General features: G+C 32.8%; 1 protein-coding gene across 1 annotated transcript; it reads right to left on the bottom strand.

The window, feature by feature from the left end:
- Positions 1-4,772: 4,772 nt before the first annotated feature.
- Positions 4,773-12,446, bottom strand: LOC128174331 (mucin-2-like). The gene is made up of 6 exons (XM_052839904.1): positions 12,409-12,446; positions 9,304-9,445; positions 6,657-8,493; positions 6,273-6,567; positions 5,937-6,131; positions 4,773-5,114 (listed from the first exon to the last, which is right to left on the bottom strand). Exons 1-6 carry the CDS (start codon positions 12,421-12,423, stop codon positions 4,773-4,775), a joined length of 2,826 nt encoding a protein of 941 aa, XP_052695864.1. The 5' UTR covers positions 12,424-12,446.
- Positions 12,447-17,982: the final 5,536 nt, after the last annotated feature.

Below are 17,982 nucleotides of genomic sequence, written 5' to 3'. Positions count from 1 at the left end.
TTGTAAATACCTTTGTGCTCAAACTACGTTCATCCACTAATATGAAAAATGTCCAGATTATCTGTTTTGAAACGCCCCCTCTACCACTTCAGGTTTCAATACACATCTAAACATTGAAAGTCTACGGAGATGTTGCATTGCATCAGCCATTATTAAGCCCGGATGATAATGTTAAAAAAATTCGCGATGTATTCCGAGTGTATTTCGAATGGACAAAAGATGTAAACATATCCCATTATAAATCTCCGTAAGAAAATTGTTTTCGTTCCTGTGAAATTTTATGAGTAAAAAGGGATAATTGTTCAATGAAGATATCTTGGATATATTCCCTATCATTGATTTCAACTGTATTTCTTTCACAGGTATGTGTATATTTATCAAAAATCATCAAAAATTGATGGAAGCATAACTTGAGCCAGACTATGGTTGAAAAAGAATCAAAGGCTGGAGACCTTTCCGTATGTGCTCTTGCCATGCAACTAACCGGTAACACAATTTCTCCAAACGTCTATGTATGTTCAAAGATATGCATTTTCTGTTTCGTACATTTACCCATACCAACAATGGTTTTCACATAATACTAGAAATCATATTGTCGCAGGCTTCAAATGGGCCGCAAAAAATATATCTATTGTATGAAAAACACACAACAAAGAAGAAAATAACGAGTTGGTTGTACTAATTGTTATGGTAAATATAATATTTTTAGCAAAATGTTTCGAAGTTTAACATTTTACTATTATTAATATTAAGAATCGAGTTCGTTACTGTAAGCATTTCTAACGGTAATTGTATGATCATTTGCGTAGTATAAAGTAATGGAGAACACATTGATTTGTACTATTCTAATACAAAGTTCAACTAATCATTATTTTCTTGGAGATTATGTATTTCAAACCACTTTAATTTTTTGTTGCATTGTATTGAATTAAAACTTACTGCATTAGACCACATGATAAAATAGAAAATTTTAGAGGTAAAAAATAAGTTGGATAATTTTTTTCCGAAATGGAATTATAAATCTTAACTACACTGCAGTTACTGATGATACTCATGGTTATTTAATTGCACGAGGTTCTCAAAAGAATTAAAAATAAATCAGGTTAGTTCAAATTTTCAAGTCGATTCAAATTTTGAGTTCTTTACTATTTTTGCATAAACTATTGACATGGATGTCAGGTCATGGTATTGTTCTACCATACTTCAAATTGGAAATCTAATAAATACACACACAAAAGCATTGTATTTGACGCAAGATATAAAAATTCAAATATATTACCTATATAAAATTTAATGTCATTCAGGTCTTTAGTATTTCAGGTGTTTAGTATGTCCCGTATACCGATCCCGATACATTGTTTTGAAAAGAATGAAGAATTCCGAAAATGTCCGAATAGATTATAGTCCCGATAAAAACGCGTCAAACACGACACTCTACTTAGTATGACCTACATTACATTTATAAGTATAACAAATATAAAAATATGTAGCATATTTAAAAGGCATAACACAAATTTCTACATGCAAATTTACTATTGATTCATAAAAATAAGCATAATATTAATTCTATTTAAAAATAACTATCCCGCAGATACGCAGTTACAATATTCAAATGTAAACCTATATCAAACAAGCATTCTGAGAGTATTGCATAAGCAATAAGCGTCCCCTACCGGTTTGTGGAAATTGTGAAAACAATGCACTGTTATGCAGAATATCGAACCCGAACATTAAATTTGAACATAAAAAAATTAATTTTCTCGAAAATATGTCAACCAGACGCTACAAAAGTGTAAACTTGGTCTGTAGTTTGACATTTTGAAGCTGTTCAGCAAATTTCATATTATTCCACAAACGCATAAAGAAAAAAAGTGTGGAAAACTGAAGTGGAACAGACAGACGAAGGGACAGACAGACGGACGGACTGGCGGACGCAGAGGAAAGCTATAGTCCCCTCCGGTGAAAACCGGTAGGGGACTAATAACGGACCGCCTTCTGGCGGCCCGTAATAATGATGCGTATGAAACAGATACGTCTCTCAATCATTGAGCTGGTAAATTTTACATTTGTTTTCGTATTTTGATATTTAAATAAGTTGCTGTCCTTTAAAAAGGACTGCAATACGTGGACCATTTGAACTTATATGTGCATATGGCATGGAATTCCGATCCCGATTCAGATAAACCTGTGCTAGCCTGGTTCCCTGAGCAACCATTACGCACATGAACCAGGCTAGTTCATGCGCAGACTGAATTTTCCCCATTGCATCCGGTTTAACCTCGCTTATATATTTTTTGCGTTGACCTCAGGGTCCACACAACAAAGTATTTACAAAAAGTTACAACAGATATGCTTATTTAGGACTTCAAAATAATAAAAAAAAGATGTAGATTTTAGTCTAGCTCTTTTTTTAGAAATACATGTACAAATTAACTAAAAGTATCTGTAAGAAATAGAGGAAATAATGCTAGCTGTAAATATTGATCCGTGACAGATCTATCAGTTTTTTTTATTTGTACGAGTTTATATTTTATCGCTCCTAACGGTTAATGAATAGTTGTTCTAGGAACTCTTAGTGCAAACGGTTTAAAATTTGTATATATATCTAATCCAAGTTTTATGGTACAAACCAATTTTCGAGTGTTTTACTCTTTTTTGATAAATAGAGGTAAGGATGTGTCGAACTTTTAAACTTTTCAAGAAATCGTTTTGGTCTGTACAGGGCCAGGTAGTGAATTCGTTCTCGCCCCAATACGAGCGCGGAATCAAGCCTGGTTGACATGTTAAAAGAAAAATCAAAGTACCAAGAGTACTGAAAGTCAGGGTCTTAAAAGTTTCAATTCGTGATTGTCCACGTTTTCCTCGAATATGCTTTCAAAAATTAGGAGTTTGAATAAAGCGTTTCATTGTATGTTAAAATTTCTTTTCTTTTTTAATTGCCCAATGCTCTGTCTAAATTTTAACTAATCCCTAATTAATAACTGGGACTACCCTTCAAAATTTTTGATAATTAACACAACGGTATTTTATGTAAACTTAAACTACTAGAAAAAATTAAAAAAAAAAAATAAGAGGAAAATCAAAACAACAACATTTATATCTAGGTAGATAATTAAAATCATTGGATTTTATTTAATTTTGTGATCCAAGGGAAAATCTAAAAGTCGGTATCCGTTATATAATGTTATTGAAAACCCCGAAAACGCTCAAACTGCTAATTGTCCAAAAAGGTTAACATGTGTATACAAATAAAAAACACTGGCACTTGACGTCAAAAAATATTTCTTACACCAATAAGAATATTCAAAGTACTATAACAATAAAAAGGTTCGTCACGATCGCCATTTTGATTTTTTAGACCGACTTATCTGACACGATTAGTATATTATTTTGCATTTGGTATATCAATACGGATAAAACTTTCTTGCTAGTGTAGTTGTCGTTGAAAAGGAAGTTGTACCAAAAAACCGTGTTGCTGATGTTGTTTTCGTTGTAGAAATAGTTTTAAGATAAAACCTTGTTGCTGGTTTATTTACTGTTCTAAATGAGGTTGTAGAATAAAATCTTGGTGTAATTGTCATTGTTTAAGTAGTTTTAACGATGAAACATTGTTGCTGGTTTAATTGCCGTTTTGAATGTGGACAAAACCTTGTTGATGATGTAGTTGTCGTTGTAGAAGTATTTGTAGTATAAAACCTTGCTTCTGGTGTAGTTGTCATTGACAAGTATTTGTAAGATAAACCCTTCTTGCTGGTATAGTTGACTTGTAAAAGTAGTGGTAGGATAAAACAGTATTGATGGTGTAGTTGACGTTGTAGAAGAAGTTGTAGGATAAAACTTGCTTCTTGGTGTCGTTGACGTTGTAGAAGTAGTTGTATTATTAATCCCTTTGGATGGTTGTTGTAGGATTTACCCTTCCTGCTGGCGTAGCTGACGTTGTAGAAGTAGTTGTAATATAAAACCGTGTTGATGGTTTAGTTGACGTTGTAGAAGTAGTTGTATTGTTAATCCCTTTTGATGATGTGGTTATCATTGAAGAAGTTGCTGTAGGATTAACCTTTCTTGCTGGCGTAGTTGATGTTGTAGAAGTAGTTGTAGGATTAAACAGTGTTGATGGTGAAGTTGACGTTGTAAAAGTAGTTGTAAGATTAAATCGTGTTGATGGTGTATATGTCATTGTAGAAGTAGTTGTAGGTTAAAACCTTCTTGCTGGTGTAGTTGATGTTGTAGAAGTAGTTGTATTATAAAACCTTCTTGCTTGTGTAGTTGATGTTGTAGAAGTAGTTGTAAGATAATACCTTGTTGTTGGTGGAGTTGATGTTGTAGAAATAGTTGTAGTATCAAATCGTGTTGATGGTGTATATGTCATTCGTGAAATAGTTGTACGATTAAACCTTCTTGATGGTGTAGTTGACGTTGTAGAAGTAGTTATAGGATAAAACCTTGTTGATGGTGGAGATGACGTTGTAGAAATAGTTGTAGGATTAAACAGTGTTGATGGTGTATATGTCATTGTAGAAGTAGTTGTATTATAAAACCTTCTTACTGGTGTAGTTGACCTTGTAGAAGTAGTTCTAGGATAAAACCTTGTTGCTGGTGTCGTTGACGTTGTAGAAATTGTTGTAAGATTAAATCGTGTTGATTTTGTATATGTCATTGTAGAAGTAGTTGTAGGATAAAACCTTCTTGCTGGTGTAGATGACGTTGTAGAAGAAGTTGTAGGATAAAACTTTGTTGCTGGTGGAGTTGACGTTGTAGAAAAAGTTGTAGGATTAAATCGTGTTGATGGTGTATATGTCATTGATGAAATAGTTGTAGGATAAAACCATGTTGATGGTGTGGTTGTCATTGTAGAAGTAGTTGTAGGATAAAATCTTCTTGTAGGTGTAGTTGACATTGTAGAAGTAGTTGTAAGATAAAACCATGTTGATGGTAAATATGTCATTGGTGAAATAGTTGTAGGATAAAACCTTCTTGCTGTTGTAGTTGACGTTGTAGAAGAAGTTGTAAGATAAAACCGTGTTGATGGTGTATATGTCATTGTAAAAGTTGTTGTTGGATAAAACCTTCTTGCTGGTGTAGTTGATGTTGTAGAAGTAGTTGTAAGATAATACCTTGTTGTTGGTGGAGTTGATGTTGTAGAAATAGTTGTAGTATCAAATCGTGTTGATGGTGTATATGTCATTCGTGAAATAGTTGTACGATAAAACCTTCTTGATGGTGTAGTTGACGTTGTAGAAGTAGTTGTAGGAGAAATCGTTGTTGATGGTGGAGATGACGTTGTAGAAATAGTTATAGGATAAAACAGTTTTAGTTTTGATGGTGTATATGTCATTGTAGAAGTAGTTGTAGGATTAAACCTTCTTGCTGGTGTAGTTGACGTTGTAAAAGTAGTTTTGGGATAAAACCTTGTTGCTGGTGTCTTTGACGTTGTAGAAATTGTTGTAGGATTAAATCGTGTTGATGGTGTATATGTCATTGTAGAAACAGTTGTAGGATAAAACCTTCTTGCTGGTGTAGTTGACCTTGTAGAAGTAGTTCTAGGATAAAACTTTGTTGCTTGTGTCGTTGACGTTGTAGAAATTGTTGTAAGATTAAATCCTGTTGATTTTGTATATGTCATTGTAGAAGTAGTTGTAGGATAAAACCTTCTTGCTGGTGTAGTTGTCGTTGAAGAAGTAGTTGTAGGATAAAACCTTGTTGCTGGTGGAGGTGATGTTGTAGAAATTGTTGTAGGATTAAATCGTGTTGATTTTGTATATGTCATTGTGGAAGTAGTTGTAGGATAAAACCTTCTTGTTGGTGTAGTTGTCGTTGAAGAAGTAGTTGTAGGATAAAACCTTGTTGCTGGTGGAATTGACGTTGTAGAAAAAGTTGTAGGATTAAATCGTGTTGATGGTGTATATGTCATTGATGAAATAGTTGTAGGATAAAACCTTCTTGTAGGTGTAGTTGACGTTGTAGAAGTAGTTGTAAGATAAAACCATGTTGATGGAATATATGTCATTGGTGAAATATTTGTAGGATAAAACCTTCTTGCTGGTGTAGTTGACGTTGTAGAAAAAGTTGTGAGATAAAACCGTGTTGATGGCGTGGTTGTCATTGTAGAAGTGGTTGAAGGATAAAACCTTCTTTTTGGTTTAGTTGACGCTGTAGAAGTAGTTGTAAGATTAAATCGTGTTGATGGTGTATATGTCTTTGTAAAAGTTGTTGTAGGATAAAACCTTCTTGCTGGTGTAGTTGATGTTGTAGAATTAGTTGTAAGATAATACCTTATTGTTGGTGGAGTTGATGTTGTAGAAATAGTTGTAGTATTTAATGGTGTTGATGCTGTATATGCCATTCGTGAAATAGTTGTACGATAAAACCTTCTTGATGGTGTAGTTGACGATGTAGAAGTAGTTGTAGGAGAAATCGTTGTTGATGGTGGAGATGACGTTGTAGAAATAGTTGTAGGATAAAACAGTTTTGATGGTGTATATGTCATTGTAGAAGTAGTTGTAGGATAAAACCTTCTTGATGGTGTAGTTGACGTTGTAGAAGTAGTTTTTGGATAAAACCTTGTTGCTGGTGTCTTTGACGTTGTAGAAATTGTTGTAGGATTAAATCGTGTTGATTTTGTATATGTCATTGTAGAAGTAGTTGTAGGATAAAACCTTCTTGCTGGTGTAGTTGACCTTGTAGAAGTAGTTGTAGGATAAAACCTTGTTGCTGGTGTCGTTGACGTTGTAGAAATTGTTGTAAGATTAAATCGTGTTGATTTTGTATATGTCATTGTAGAAGTAGTTGTAGGATAAAACCTTCTTGCTGGTGTAGTTGTCGTTGTAGAAGTAGTTGTAGGATAAAACCTTGTTGCTGGTGTCGTTGACGTTGTAGAAAAAGTTGTAGGATTAAATCGTGTTGATGGTGTATATGTCATTGATGAAATAGTTGTAGGATAAAACCTTCTTGCTGTTGTAGTTGACGTTGTAGAAGTAGTTGTAAGATAAAACCATGTTGATTGTGTGGTTGTCATTGTAGAAGTAGTTGTAGAATAAAATCTTCTTGTAGGTGTAGTTGACGTTGTAGAAGTAGTTGTAAGATAAAAACATGTTGATGGAATATATGTCATTTGTGAAATAGTTGTAGGATAAAACCTTCTTGCTGGTGTAGTTGACGTTGTAGAAGAAGTTGTAAGATAAAACCGTGTTGATGGCGTGGTTGTCATTGTAGAAGTTGCTGTAGGATAAAACCTTCTTGTTGGTTTAGTTGACGTTGTAGAAGTAATTGTCGGATGAAATCTTGTTGCTGGTGTAGTTGTCGTGGGAGAAGTCGCTGTAGAATTAAACATTGTTGCTGTTGAAATTGTCGTTGTAGAAATAGTTATATTATAAAACCCTGTTGCTGGTGTAGTTGACGTTGAAGAAATTGCTCTAGGATAATACCTTGTTGCTTGTCCAGTTGCTGTTGTAGAAGTAGTTGTAGGATAAAACCGTGTTGATGGTGTAGTTGTCGTTGAAGATGCATAATTTAGATAAAATGTTGGTGTAGCTGTCATTGTTGAAGAAGTTGTAGAATAAAACATTGTTTCTGATGTCGTTGTCGAATTGGTTTTAGAATTTAATCGTCTTGCTGATGTAGTTTTTGTTGTAGAAGTAGTTGTAGGATAAAACCTTGTTGTTGATGTAGTTATCGTTGTAGATGAAATTGTAGGATAAAACCTTGTGGCTGGTGTAGTTGTCATTGTAGAAAAAGTTGTAGGATAAAACATTTTTAATGGTGTAGTTGTCGTTGGAGAAGAGTTTGTAGGATAAAACCTTGTTACTGTTGTTGCACGCGTAGTTGTCTTTTGAGAAGTAGTTGTTGGAAAAATAGCTTTTGCCAGTGTATGTGTAGTATTTGTAGGATTTAACCTTGTTGCTGATGTAGTTGTCGTTGTAGATGTATAATTTAGATAAAAATTTGTTCCTCGTGTAATTGTTGTTGTAAAAGTATTTGTAGGAAAAACCCTTGTTGCTGGTGTAGCTTTCGTTGAAGAAGTAATTGTAGGATAGAACCTTGTTGCAGGTTTATTCGTCGTTGTAGAGGTAGTTGTAGAATAAAGCATTGTTGCTGGTGTAGGTGTGTGTGTAGAGGTAGTTGTAGAATAACACCTCGTTGCTGGTGTAGTTGTTGTTTTCGTAGAAGTAGTCGTCGAATAGATTGCTGTAGTCGGTGTACTTGTTGTTGTCTTTCCCTGATTTACTGAAAAGGATGCTGTATTTTTCATGATAGCATTACTTGCAATGTATGGTGTTGATGGTATTCTAGATGTTATTGCATTTGCTGAAACGTTTGATTTTGTAATCGACGTGATAAAATATGATGAAAGCTTTGCTGTTGTCATCGTTGGTCTTGTTGTTGCAGAATCATGTTTGGTTGATGAATGCCTTTTTACATTTAGCGATGAAGTCTTTCCTGTTGCTTCAAATGATTTGGGTGTAGATGGCTTCTCTTCGGAGAACTTATTGTTCTCTGAATGTAAAAAAAAATGTAGTTTAGATACGAAATACATTAATATCAACATTTCTTTATAAATGAACAAAAACTTAACCGACATGTAAACTTGGTTCGTCACGTGATTTATTTCTGCGATATACAAAGATCGTCGAAGATCTGAACCAAATACATAATGTTGTGAACCTATTAACATTGTTGTTTGTCACTTTTATTAACGTTTGAAAAAAAAAACAAATCGGAAGAAATTATTAAGAACACCGTACTGTAATAATAAGGCAGCATTAAACACAGAAGCGCGCGCGGTGATCATTATGACGTCAACGGTATTACTCATTGACCTGTGAAATCTTGAAAAAACGCAGAAGTTAGCGTTTTTACTGTGGTCTATAACTTCATATGAGGACAACATATTTGCAAAAGTACATTTTATAAATTGAAGGCAAACTATGACAACGTTAAACATGTATCATGAGTGATTTCATGTTGTCTGACGTATTACAAAACTAGACTATTGCATTTATGACGATGTGCCATCTCTCATCTTACTGTTACATGTAATTGTAAAGTTTCATCATACTGTTGTATTTTATGATTTCTTAGTTTTATGATTTCGTAGTGGTGTGAAAGTATGAAAACATCTGTGACCAAGGAACTTGACATTAAAGAAGTATTCTAATATATATATATATATATATATATATATATATATATATATATATATATATATATATATATATATATATATAGCATCAATGTTTTATTGCATTGATGCGTAAGTAGTTACACTGTAAATACAAACGTAGTTCTATTTAATATGTAACATACCGTCGTTCTTTGAAGCAAGTAACACAGCAGTAGTGATTACAGCTGCTGCTACTATCAATGTTGCTATCACCAGGAATGGTAGCCATATTTTTCGTCTTGATGCACTTTTAACCGGAATGGGCTCAAAGTCCTGGTGAATGTCCTACATATGTATAACAAACAGCCCAAAAGAAAAGGAAATATCATTAAATATTTGGTCGAAAGTATTGACGTTTAAGATTTTCCCTATTTTGAACAGAGAGCTAAGGGTACACAAATGAAGACACCATAGACTAGCGTGATATACAGTAAAACCCGTTACAGCAAAGTCCTAGGCACCAATGGATTTACTTCGTTTTATATGTTATTCGTTATACATGTACATGTATCGGTAAATAGAATTCATATTCATAACTATAGCGGATTCAATATATACATGTTTTTTTTCACCAAACTAAATTTTTTGCTTATTGAGGTTTATAATAAAAATACATTCTATTTATACTTTTGATAATCGGATTGTAAATTGAAAAATTTATGAGAAAATAAATTTATCCAAACTAAGATATTTTATAATGGTAAACTTTTCAATACTGTAGATAAATTCCTAATAAGAATGTTAAATTTTGTCATTATTCACCTTTACGGGACTCAAAATCAGTTCGTTGTATCCATAAATTCGTTATTCATTACGAATTCATTATAACCCTAAAATTTTGCAAAAATTTGTTAAGGATTTTATTGGTAAAAAAACCTTTGCTATATATAAGATTTCTTATATCCGTGTTCGTACTGAACAATTTTTACAGTAGTGTGTGTGTTTTAATGAAATGTGAATTTGACATCATGTTTAATATGTTATCGTGTTCATTGGTGACATAACATTTTTATAATCGGGTTTCAAGAATACTTTATCATTAAATGGAATAGAGTTTTTAATACAAATAACAAATAATGTTGGTAAAAAATTGTAAGAGGTTGCAAATATAGGTAATTTTATCAACTGGTATTATATTTTACATATTTGTACCCTGTTACAATTATATGTACCCATGTTTAAATCAGATACGTTAAGATACTTAACCTAATTAAATTAAACCGGAACTAATTTTGTTCCTTTTATATCACTAACTTTTTTTTCCATTCATGCCTGAATTCTAGACAAAATCTACAGGACGTCAATGGTATACCAACTTTTTATTGAGGTATCATTGTATATTAGGTGATTCTTCCTGATTTAATTTTCCCTCTTAAAAAGTCGTTTTTTTAGTCTGTTACTATGCAGTCGTTGTAAAGATCTAATTATTGTTTTTGACTTCAGTGTAGAGAACAAATGACCAAACATTGAGAATCTTTTTGGAGTGAGATATCCTACTTCAAACCGTTCTCCGTACTCTAAATCGTGCTTGTACTTGGGTATCGAGGTTATAATTTTTCTTTTCATTCTCATGCCCTTACTCCGGCTTAGTACAGAACGGCATTTTCTGAGTAAGCTATTGAGCTTTCTCAAAGTCGTTTTCAAAAAATTTATTCTAAACAAAATGCATTGCAGGTATATTATATTGTTACATATAATTATTGTAATGTTGCTGTATTATACGCTATAGTTTAATAATAGTTACATGAATTGAATTTTTTTACCATTTTATGAATGAAATATCTAGATATCATGGAGGTGAATTTAAGAGGAAGTTAGAGCTGCAAGCAACATTTTTGAAATAACTTTAAGATATTTTGCTTCATTTATTAATGAACATACATGTAAATGTAGGTACAAAATAATTTTATTGAATAGCTCGACTTTCTAAAAATATTGTTTTAAGTCAGTTTTCAGTGAAAATGCTGGTTTGTACTTAACATTGCAAAGTATGGGGGGGGGGGGGGTATAAAATCCATGAACCCAGTGGGGGCCTCAATGCGGCCCCAGCCAATAGGTCTATGACACACAACAGATGGTTTTTTATTATCTCTGTGGACTTTTTTTTTCATTCTGAGTAAACGATTACCTTTACATAGGCGGGACCTTAATTTTAATTTTACTACCGAAAGGTAGGGATTCGTTTCTGAACCATCTCCCAGTAACCGATTTTTATTTTCTAAGTATCAAAGTCATTTTGACCACGAAACATCACCTACCTCATGATTATTTATTTCAAACTGACACATAGAGAGCATCGACAAATCTAAATAAACGTAAAGTGAAATGCATTTTATTGGTATTTGATTATGTTATTTATGATATTTGACTTTAAACGCTCGAAAATAAGGTCAGTCGGTCACGATGACCCCCATAGTCTTAAGACTTATATTAGTGTCATTATTCAATTATAAAATTTGGTGTAGTGACATTAAATTTTATTCTTAAAAATATTTATAGAAATACATTTAGTATGTGTGTGTGTGGGGGGGGGGGGGAGAGAGAGAGAGAGAGAGAGAGAGAGAGAGAGAGAGAGAGAGAGAGAGAGAGAGAGAGGAGAGAGAGAGAAAATTCAAGACATCGTAACTTCCTCTCTTTAAAAGTTCTTTAAATGTATGCTCCCTAATCACATTTCGAAAAACATAATTAGAATGTGTTGTTAAATTTTCCTAAATTTTCGTTGCGCAAGAGTTAAAAAAATCATAGACGCAGACATATTTTCATGCTTACAGATAAAAAAAATAAAATATATTAAATAATGTGTTAAAATTTGTTGATATATAATTCATCTGAATACATGTACAGTCTGCCTACAGGCCAGGACTATTTACACGAGTTACCTTGCTGTATCATACTTAAGAGACGTTAACTTTCCTCTAACGTCTTTTGGAGCATACTCCAATTAGTATTCAACATAGAAGGTACTCAAAAAAAATCATAACCTCGGTTTTTAAAGCCGTACTCAGTGGAGCGATACTTGGAGTACGGAGTTCGAGTTTGAAAACGAGTATGAAAAACTTTTTATAACATCTGGGCCAGATCTATTTTAATTTAATCCTAAAAATTATATTGATATTTTTAAAATTTCAATATAGTTCAAAATAATATATATATTAAACAAAACAAGTATTGGCATGTGTTGAGACACACAAACACACACATGACGCTTTTGTTTTATAAAATAAAATGTATTATGTATTATTTCTTACCGGATGGCTTTTCATCGTCTGTGGTGTATGCTTATAAATGTTGTGCCTACCATTTGCTCATTTGATAAGAGCAGAATCGAAACTACAGCGGGACGTCTGTATTGTTTGCCAACTTGGAGGATATCAGATAAAAATCGTCTACATGAAGTATATGGTATTAATGTTTACAATGTTGTTGAAAATTAAGTTGCATGATAAACGAACCCATTATAAGCCTGCTTTGACTGATGTTATTGATAATATCATAAGAACTCTACGGATTACACTCTAAACAGATTAAAAAATCATATCAAAATCTGAATTTTGAAGGTTTACATTAGAAATAACCATTATATATAAAAAAAAAAAAAACAAACAAAGAAAAACATATCTAAATCTACTACTAAACTACTTAAGAAACTATAAAAAAAAAAGAAACAGCTACATTGTAAACATTTTTCGTTCACATTCTTAAAGCATGTGTTGATACTGCAGCCGATCGCTTTAAAGTAATCAATCGACTGCCAACTTTACGCCTGATTATGCTAATTAGCTAATTAAAATTGACGTCCGAGTTAATAAATGAAAATTTGAACCCCCATTGTTAACTCGTACGGCACTTATGATATAGACTCGATTTTTTGATTAAAAAGAGATAAAAATAAAAAACAAAATAAACTAAAATAAAGAAATCATTAAAAAAGTGATTTACAAATAAAAGGTAGTAAAGGAAACTAATAACTGAAAAAAGGCGCGGTTGACAGATTTGATGAAATTACTATATGGGTGTCAGGTGATGTAAGGCTATGAGACGTTCACTTGAGTGAAGTCTATTTGTTTGTACATGCCATCAGGTCTGAATGATTTGAGTCTGTGCACCCAGAACTTTTCCTTGCTTTTCTTCTCCGCGTCTGTCCAATGAGGATTATGGTCAATAACCAATACTGTCATGTGTTCCCATTTGTAGCCGCCACTTGTATTAAAAAGGTTGCCACACTTCCATTATTACTTATTCACAGCCGAAACTGATTTACAGATCTCAATAAATAAACCTTATATCACTGATATTCCTGCCTTGATCAATTAAGGTGGCAGGGAGCAGTTTTTTTTCTTATACAATTCTGTAACAAGAATTTACTGAGTTCCCATTATGCACAAATACCTTTAATTTACACTTTTTAAGGCCAATCACAAATTTCTGGAAAATAGTTACTTGTAAGAATTTATTTTTTTTTAAGAGTGTGTTTTGTTAAGATTTCGACCATTTCCTATATATTCCACCGATTTTTTTTTAATGATTTTCAGCTTTTTAGACCATCAGCTAATTCCCTCGAAAATTGGGGACTTTCTGTTTCATGTGCATATGAAACCATAATATGTCAGAAACTTACCGGTGTACAATGTATAGTTTACAATCTTCCATCCAATTATAAGTCCCCTACCGGTTTCATCGGAGGGGACTATAGCTTTCCTCTGCGTCCGTCAGTCCGTCCGTCTGTCTGTCTGTATGTCCGTCCGTCCGTCTGTCTGTCCCACTTCAGTTTTCCGTTTTTTTTTCTGCATGCGTTTGACGAATGATGTGAAACTTGCTGAGCAGCTTAAAAATATCTAACAGCAGACCAAGTTTATACTTTTGTAGCGCCTGGTCAACACAATTTCCAAAAATTTAATTTTTTTCACTCCAAATTTTTTAATGATCGGGTTCGTTATCGGGCTCGGTGTGTACTAAATGAACGAGGACATTATGTGGTCAGTAAAATAATAAATAATATCGTGCATTATTTTTATCATTACATTTATCATTTCTGATTACAAACAAATAAGTTCTGTAAAATGGTGTCAAGTATTGTGTAAATTTTAACGGCAGGGTTTTATCATTATTATTATTACAATCGGGTTCGTTATCGGGTTTGGGCTGTTGAATAATAGACTAGACTTCTGTGTTTGCTTTGCTTCAAATATGTATTTTTTTTAATGGATTTCTGAGATTGTTTGCTGTTTATTATAAAAAAATTTCATAATTTCATACTATACAATTACTACATTTATGATAGGGATTATTTAATATACAGGGTCTCAAACTTTTGCCATTCTCAATCAAAGGGGTTACCGGTAGGTGACTTGTATTGCTTATGCAATACTCTCAGAATGCTTGTTTTTGTAACTTGCAATTTTACTGTGTAAAGTCAACAAAGAAGTCATAGTTTTGCATTTTACTTCTGATTCTCATGTACTTTACATAAGAAGCCTACACATTGCATATCAATTTCATCAGGAGACATACCTTTAACTCATGATGATCGTTAGAATCATTTTTATGAATTTTAGCAACACCCAGAAGCCTTAAAGTACAGCAACTCTCAGTTTTTAATAAAATATTGTCCCTTGCTACCTTATCTTGATTACTATCACTCATCATCTGTAACTGACTGTAAGCATTTGAATTCCTCGCTAATATGATGAGGTAGACTTTATTTCTTCCCTTAAATCCACTGTGATTTTCGTGCAGGGTTGTAGTCCTCGTCCTTAGGAGCAATGGTGGTGTTCAAAATCTGAGTGCTTCTCCCCACTATAGCTTCAATGTTGTATGACCATGTCAAAATGCTACATTTTTTTTTTTCAGTAATAGGTATATTGTACATGTAGGCAACTTGAGTATAGCAACATTTTACGATACTTTTTTAAATTATTCATATAATAAGTGTGTGCCAATAAAATGTAAACAACGTTGGATTTCATAGCAACATGTAATAAAAACTAAAAAGATAAGGTGCACACTTTCAGTTAATCATTTCCGGTGAAACACATCCGCCCAAGACAATTGTATAAATCAGCAAGTTTCATCAAATACAAAAATACGCATAAAACAAGTTTAGCTTTTTTAAAAAAGCTTACCGTCTTTAGAGGAAACATTTAGTTATAAAAAATTGTAATTCTTTTTTATATAAATGTCACCTTCCTTTACATAACATGGCGAGTGAAACATTTTTATGTCATTATGTGTCTTTTAAGCCTGCTTCTCTAACATTAAGAAATGAGTACCCAGCTTGTAAGTTGTGATCGACTATAGTAAGGTATAAGAGATCCTAGGAAGGGTAGTAGACTTGTATTATTTTGATAAAATCAAACTTATACCACTTATACCACTATATATTAGTTTTACCTATCTAAGGTCCAAATAACTTTACCGATATTGGCAATACCACATCAATTTACATTTTTGTATAAATATTTGATTAACAATACTAAAAGATAAACAAATAATTTCAATAGATATTACTGAATTTTACTCTCAACTAGTTTGACCTTATAAACAAAGGCTGGATTTCATTCATAGCAATTTGTATTGCTTTTTTTTTCTTACTTTTTAAGATTTGAAATCTACGAAATTTGTTAAGTCGTACGTGAAAAAGAGCATCGAAAAATTATCTCCCTTGCACCGAACAGTATTTCAACCAATGAAATTAATGTACATTTTCACATCATGTATTTTCTACCAATCACAAAAGAGAGGAAGTGCACAACCCTGGGACCGTAATTTATTTCAACTCTTTATACTGTCTTCCAAGGAAGACGGTAATAACGTTCAGAGCAAAATAATTCTCATACAAGGCGTTATCAATAATATAAAACTGGCATTTAAACTTTCACGCATAAGATACGCTCTACTGCTCAGACAGGTAGGTTTTACAGATGAACGCTTGACAAGGTTATTCTTAGCTCAATAATTAAACAAGAATTACTAGTCGAATACTGAAATACTGCATAAAACGATTAAATATTCTTACCACTGTCTGTTACATGTATCTGTGCTCACTTATCAACAAGGTTTATGCACAATGCATACTGCAATAATGACGCTCTATTTCTGTCGGTATATATTTTTCTTACTAAAATATTCTAGAACTTAAGGAAACACATATCAAGTTTTACGGTGTCCGATATTCATTGCAGATATTACTGGCATGTTTTTAAGGTAAGAGAGCAGTCGGAATGCCAATCATTTGGTTGCAATGTAAACACTATTGACATTTTCACATAATTGGTGTCGAGATAGCGTAGTGAACAATGCCAACGCTTTTCACCGCTACGACCCAAGTTTGCTCCCCGTGATCGAAAATGGTAATATGTGATACGGTATGGTGGTTGCCCGCCTGGACACATGGGTTACATGTATCTCCGGTTTCCATTCCACATCAATGACCCTCTAACTCTACCATCTGTGCAGGTATATTAATAGACATTGTTATACGTTCATGTTAAATACTGAAATCTGATTGGTTAAGACGCAGTTAATAATATTTACTATTACCCTCAGCGTTAGCAACGCACTTGGCAACGGGTAACATTAAAAAATATTACATGCGCGAAAATTATGCGCGTACGGTTCGCTGTAGAATTCACGTATTTCCTATATAAAAGCAGTAAAATTTTCTTAAAAATTTTAAAAAAGACATTCAGTATAACAAAATAAATAGTGCCTGTTTGGGAGGATAACAGTTGAAATTGACACCCCTCGAAAACCATTGTCAACCTCCGCTTCGCGTCGGTTGACAATGGTTTTCTCGGGGTGTCAATTTCAACTGTTACCCTCCCAAACAGGCACTATTTATATATTATAGAGCTTGTTTATCAATCACTGTAAAATTAACATTCCATAGTTTTTAGGATGCACTTTAATGTTACATCTTTAATGAATAATTGATTGAAAAGGTCAAGATCTCAATGATGTATACTTGTGAAATAGCAAGAACAGAAAACAATAAAAAAATATTCTACAGTATTTTAAATGTTTAAACTCTTTGCGGCGAAAATTTTTATAACACATATGGCTTTTACTGTTAATTAGTTACTGATAAAATTAATGCTGATAAATAATGCGCTTTTAAATGAGAAACCACTTGTTTGCCCATGACTGATTTATTACTGAACGGGATAAATTAAAGGTCTGATGCATGTCACTCATTTATCTATTGATTAGCAGCATATTATTTCATGACTTTTTTCATATTAACAATCATTTTTCGACACGAAGCTTCATTTAAAGTCTTCCTCTTCTTTACATTTTTTGGCATGCATGTCATATTTGTGTACAAATCGGCAATATCAGGTTAATGTAAAATAATTTTCAGACATATTTTGCATTCTAATAAAGACAGAAAAAAAACCCAAAGGAATGATGCATTTGACAAAAAACATGATTAGTAATGAACAAAGTGTACATTTTTGGCATGCTTTTTTCGTTTTCTTTTGTTGTTGTTGTTAAAACATGCCTAATAATAGTGTGTGCCAAAATGTCATACCACGATACACTAGACGTTGACATGAAATTCAAGAAAGAAGATGAGATTGTGCATAAATATGGCATTTGAAAAAAAAACCCAATATTTACAAGTTTCTTTCTATTCATTGCCTTCATTTTTTATTTGGTTTTAATGATATTTTGTTTCTATTACTCATTTTATAGTAATGTTGAACAAGAAAGACACGAATAATAAATTTTGTACATAAAGACGTTGACATAATTGTGGAATGTTGATTACAATGTTTCAAATCTTGTTTTGACGATCAGGATGGTTTTGGTACATTGTTGAT

The sequence above is a fragment of the Crassostrea angulata genome, chromosome 2, assembly GCF_025612915.1.
Source record: "Crassostrea angulata isolate pt1a10 chromosome 2, ASM2561291v2, whole genome shotgun sequence".
Classification (NCBI taxonomy): Eukaryota; Metazoa; Mollusca; class Bivalvia; order Ostreida; family Ostreidae; genus Magallana; species Magallana angulata.
This window is presented reverse-complemented; position numbering and strand designations above follow the sequence as displayed.

Bases quoted from the DNA above. Each gene is read 5' to 3' on its own strand.
- LOC128174331 (XM_052839904.1), bottom strand. The intron at 8,494-9,303 runs GTATGTTACATA...TTTTACATTCAG, and splicing joins ACTTGCTTCAAAGAACGACG to AGAACAATAAGTTCTCCGAA. The intron at 6,132-6,272 runs GTATTATCTTAC...TAAACCAAAAAG, and splicing joins TCAACTCCACCAACAATAAG to AAGGTTTTATCCTTCAACCA.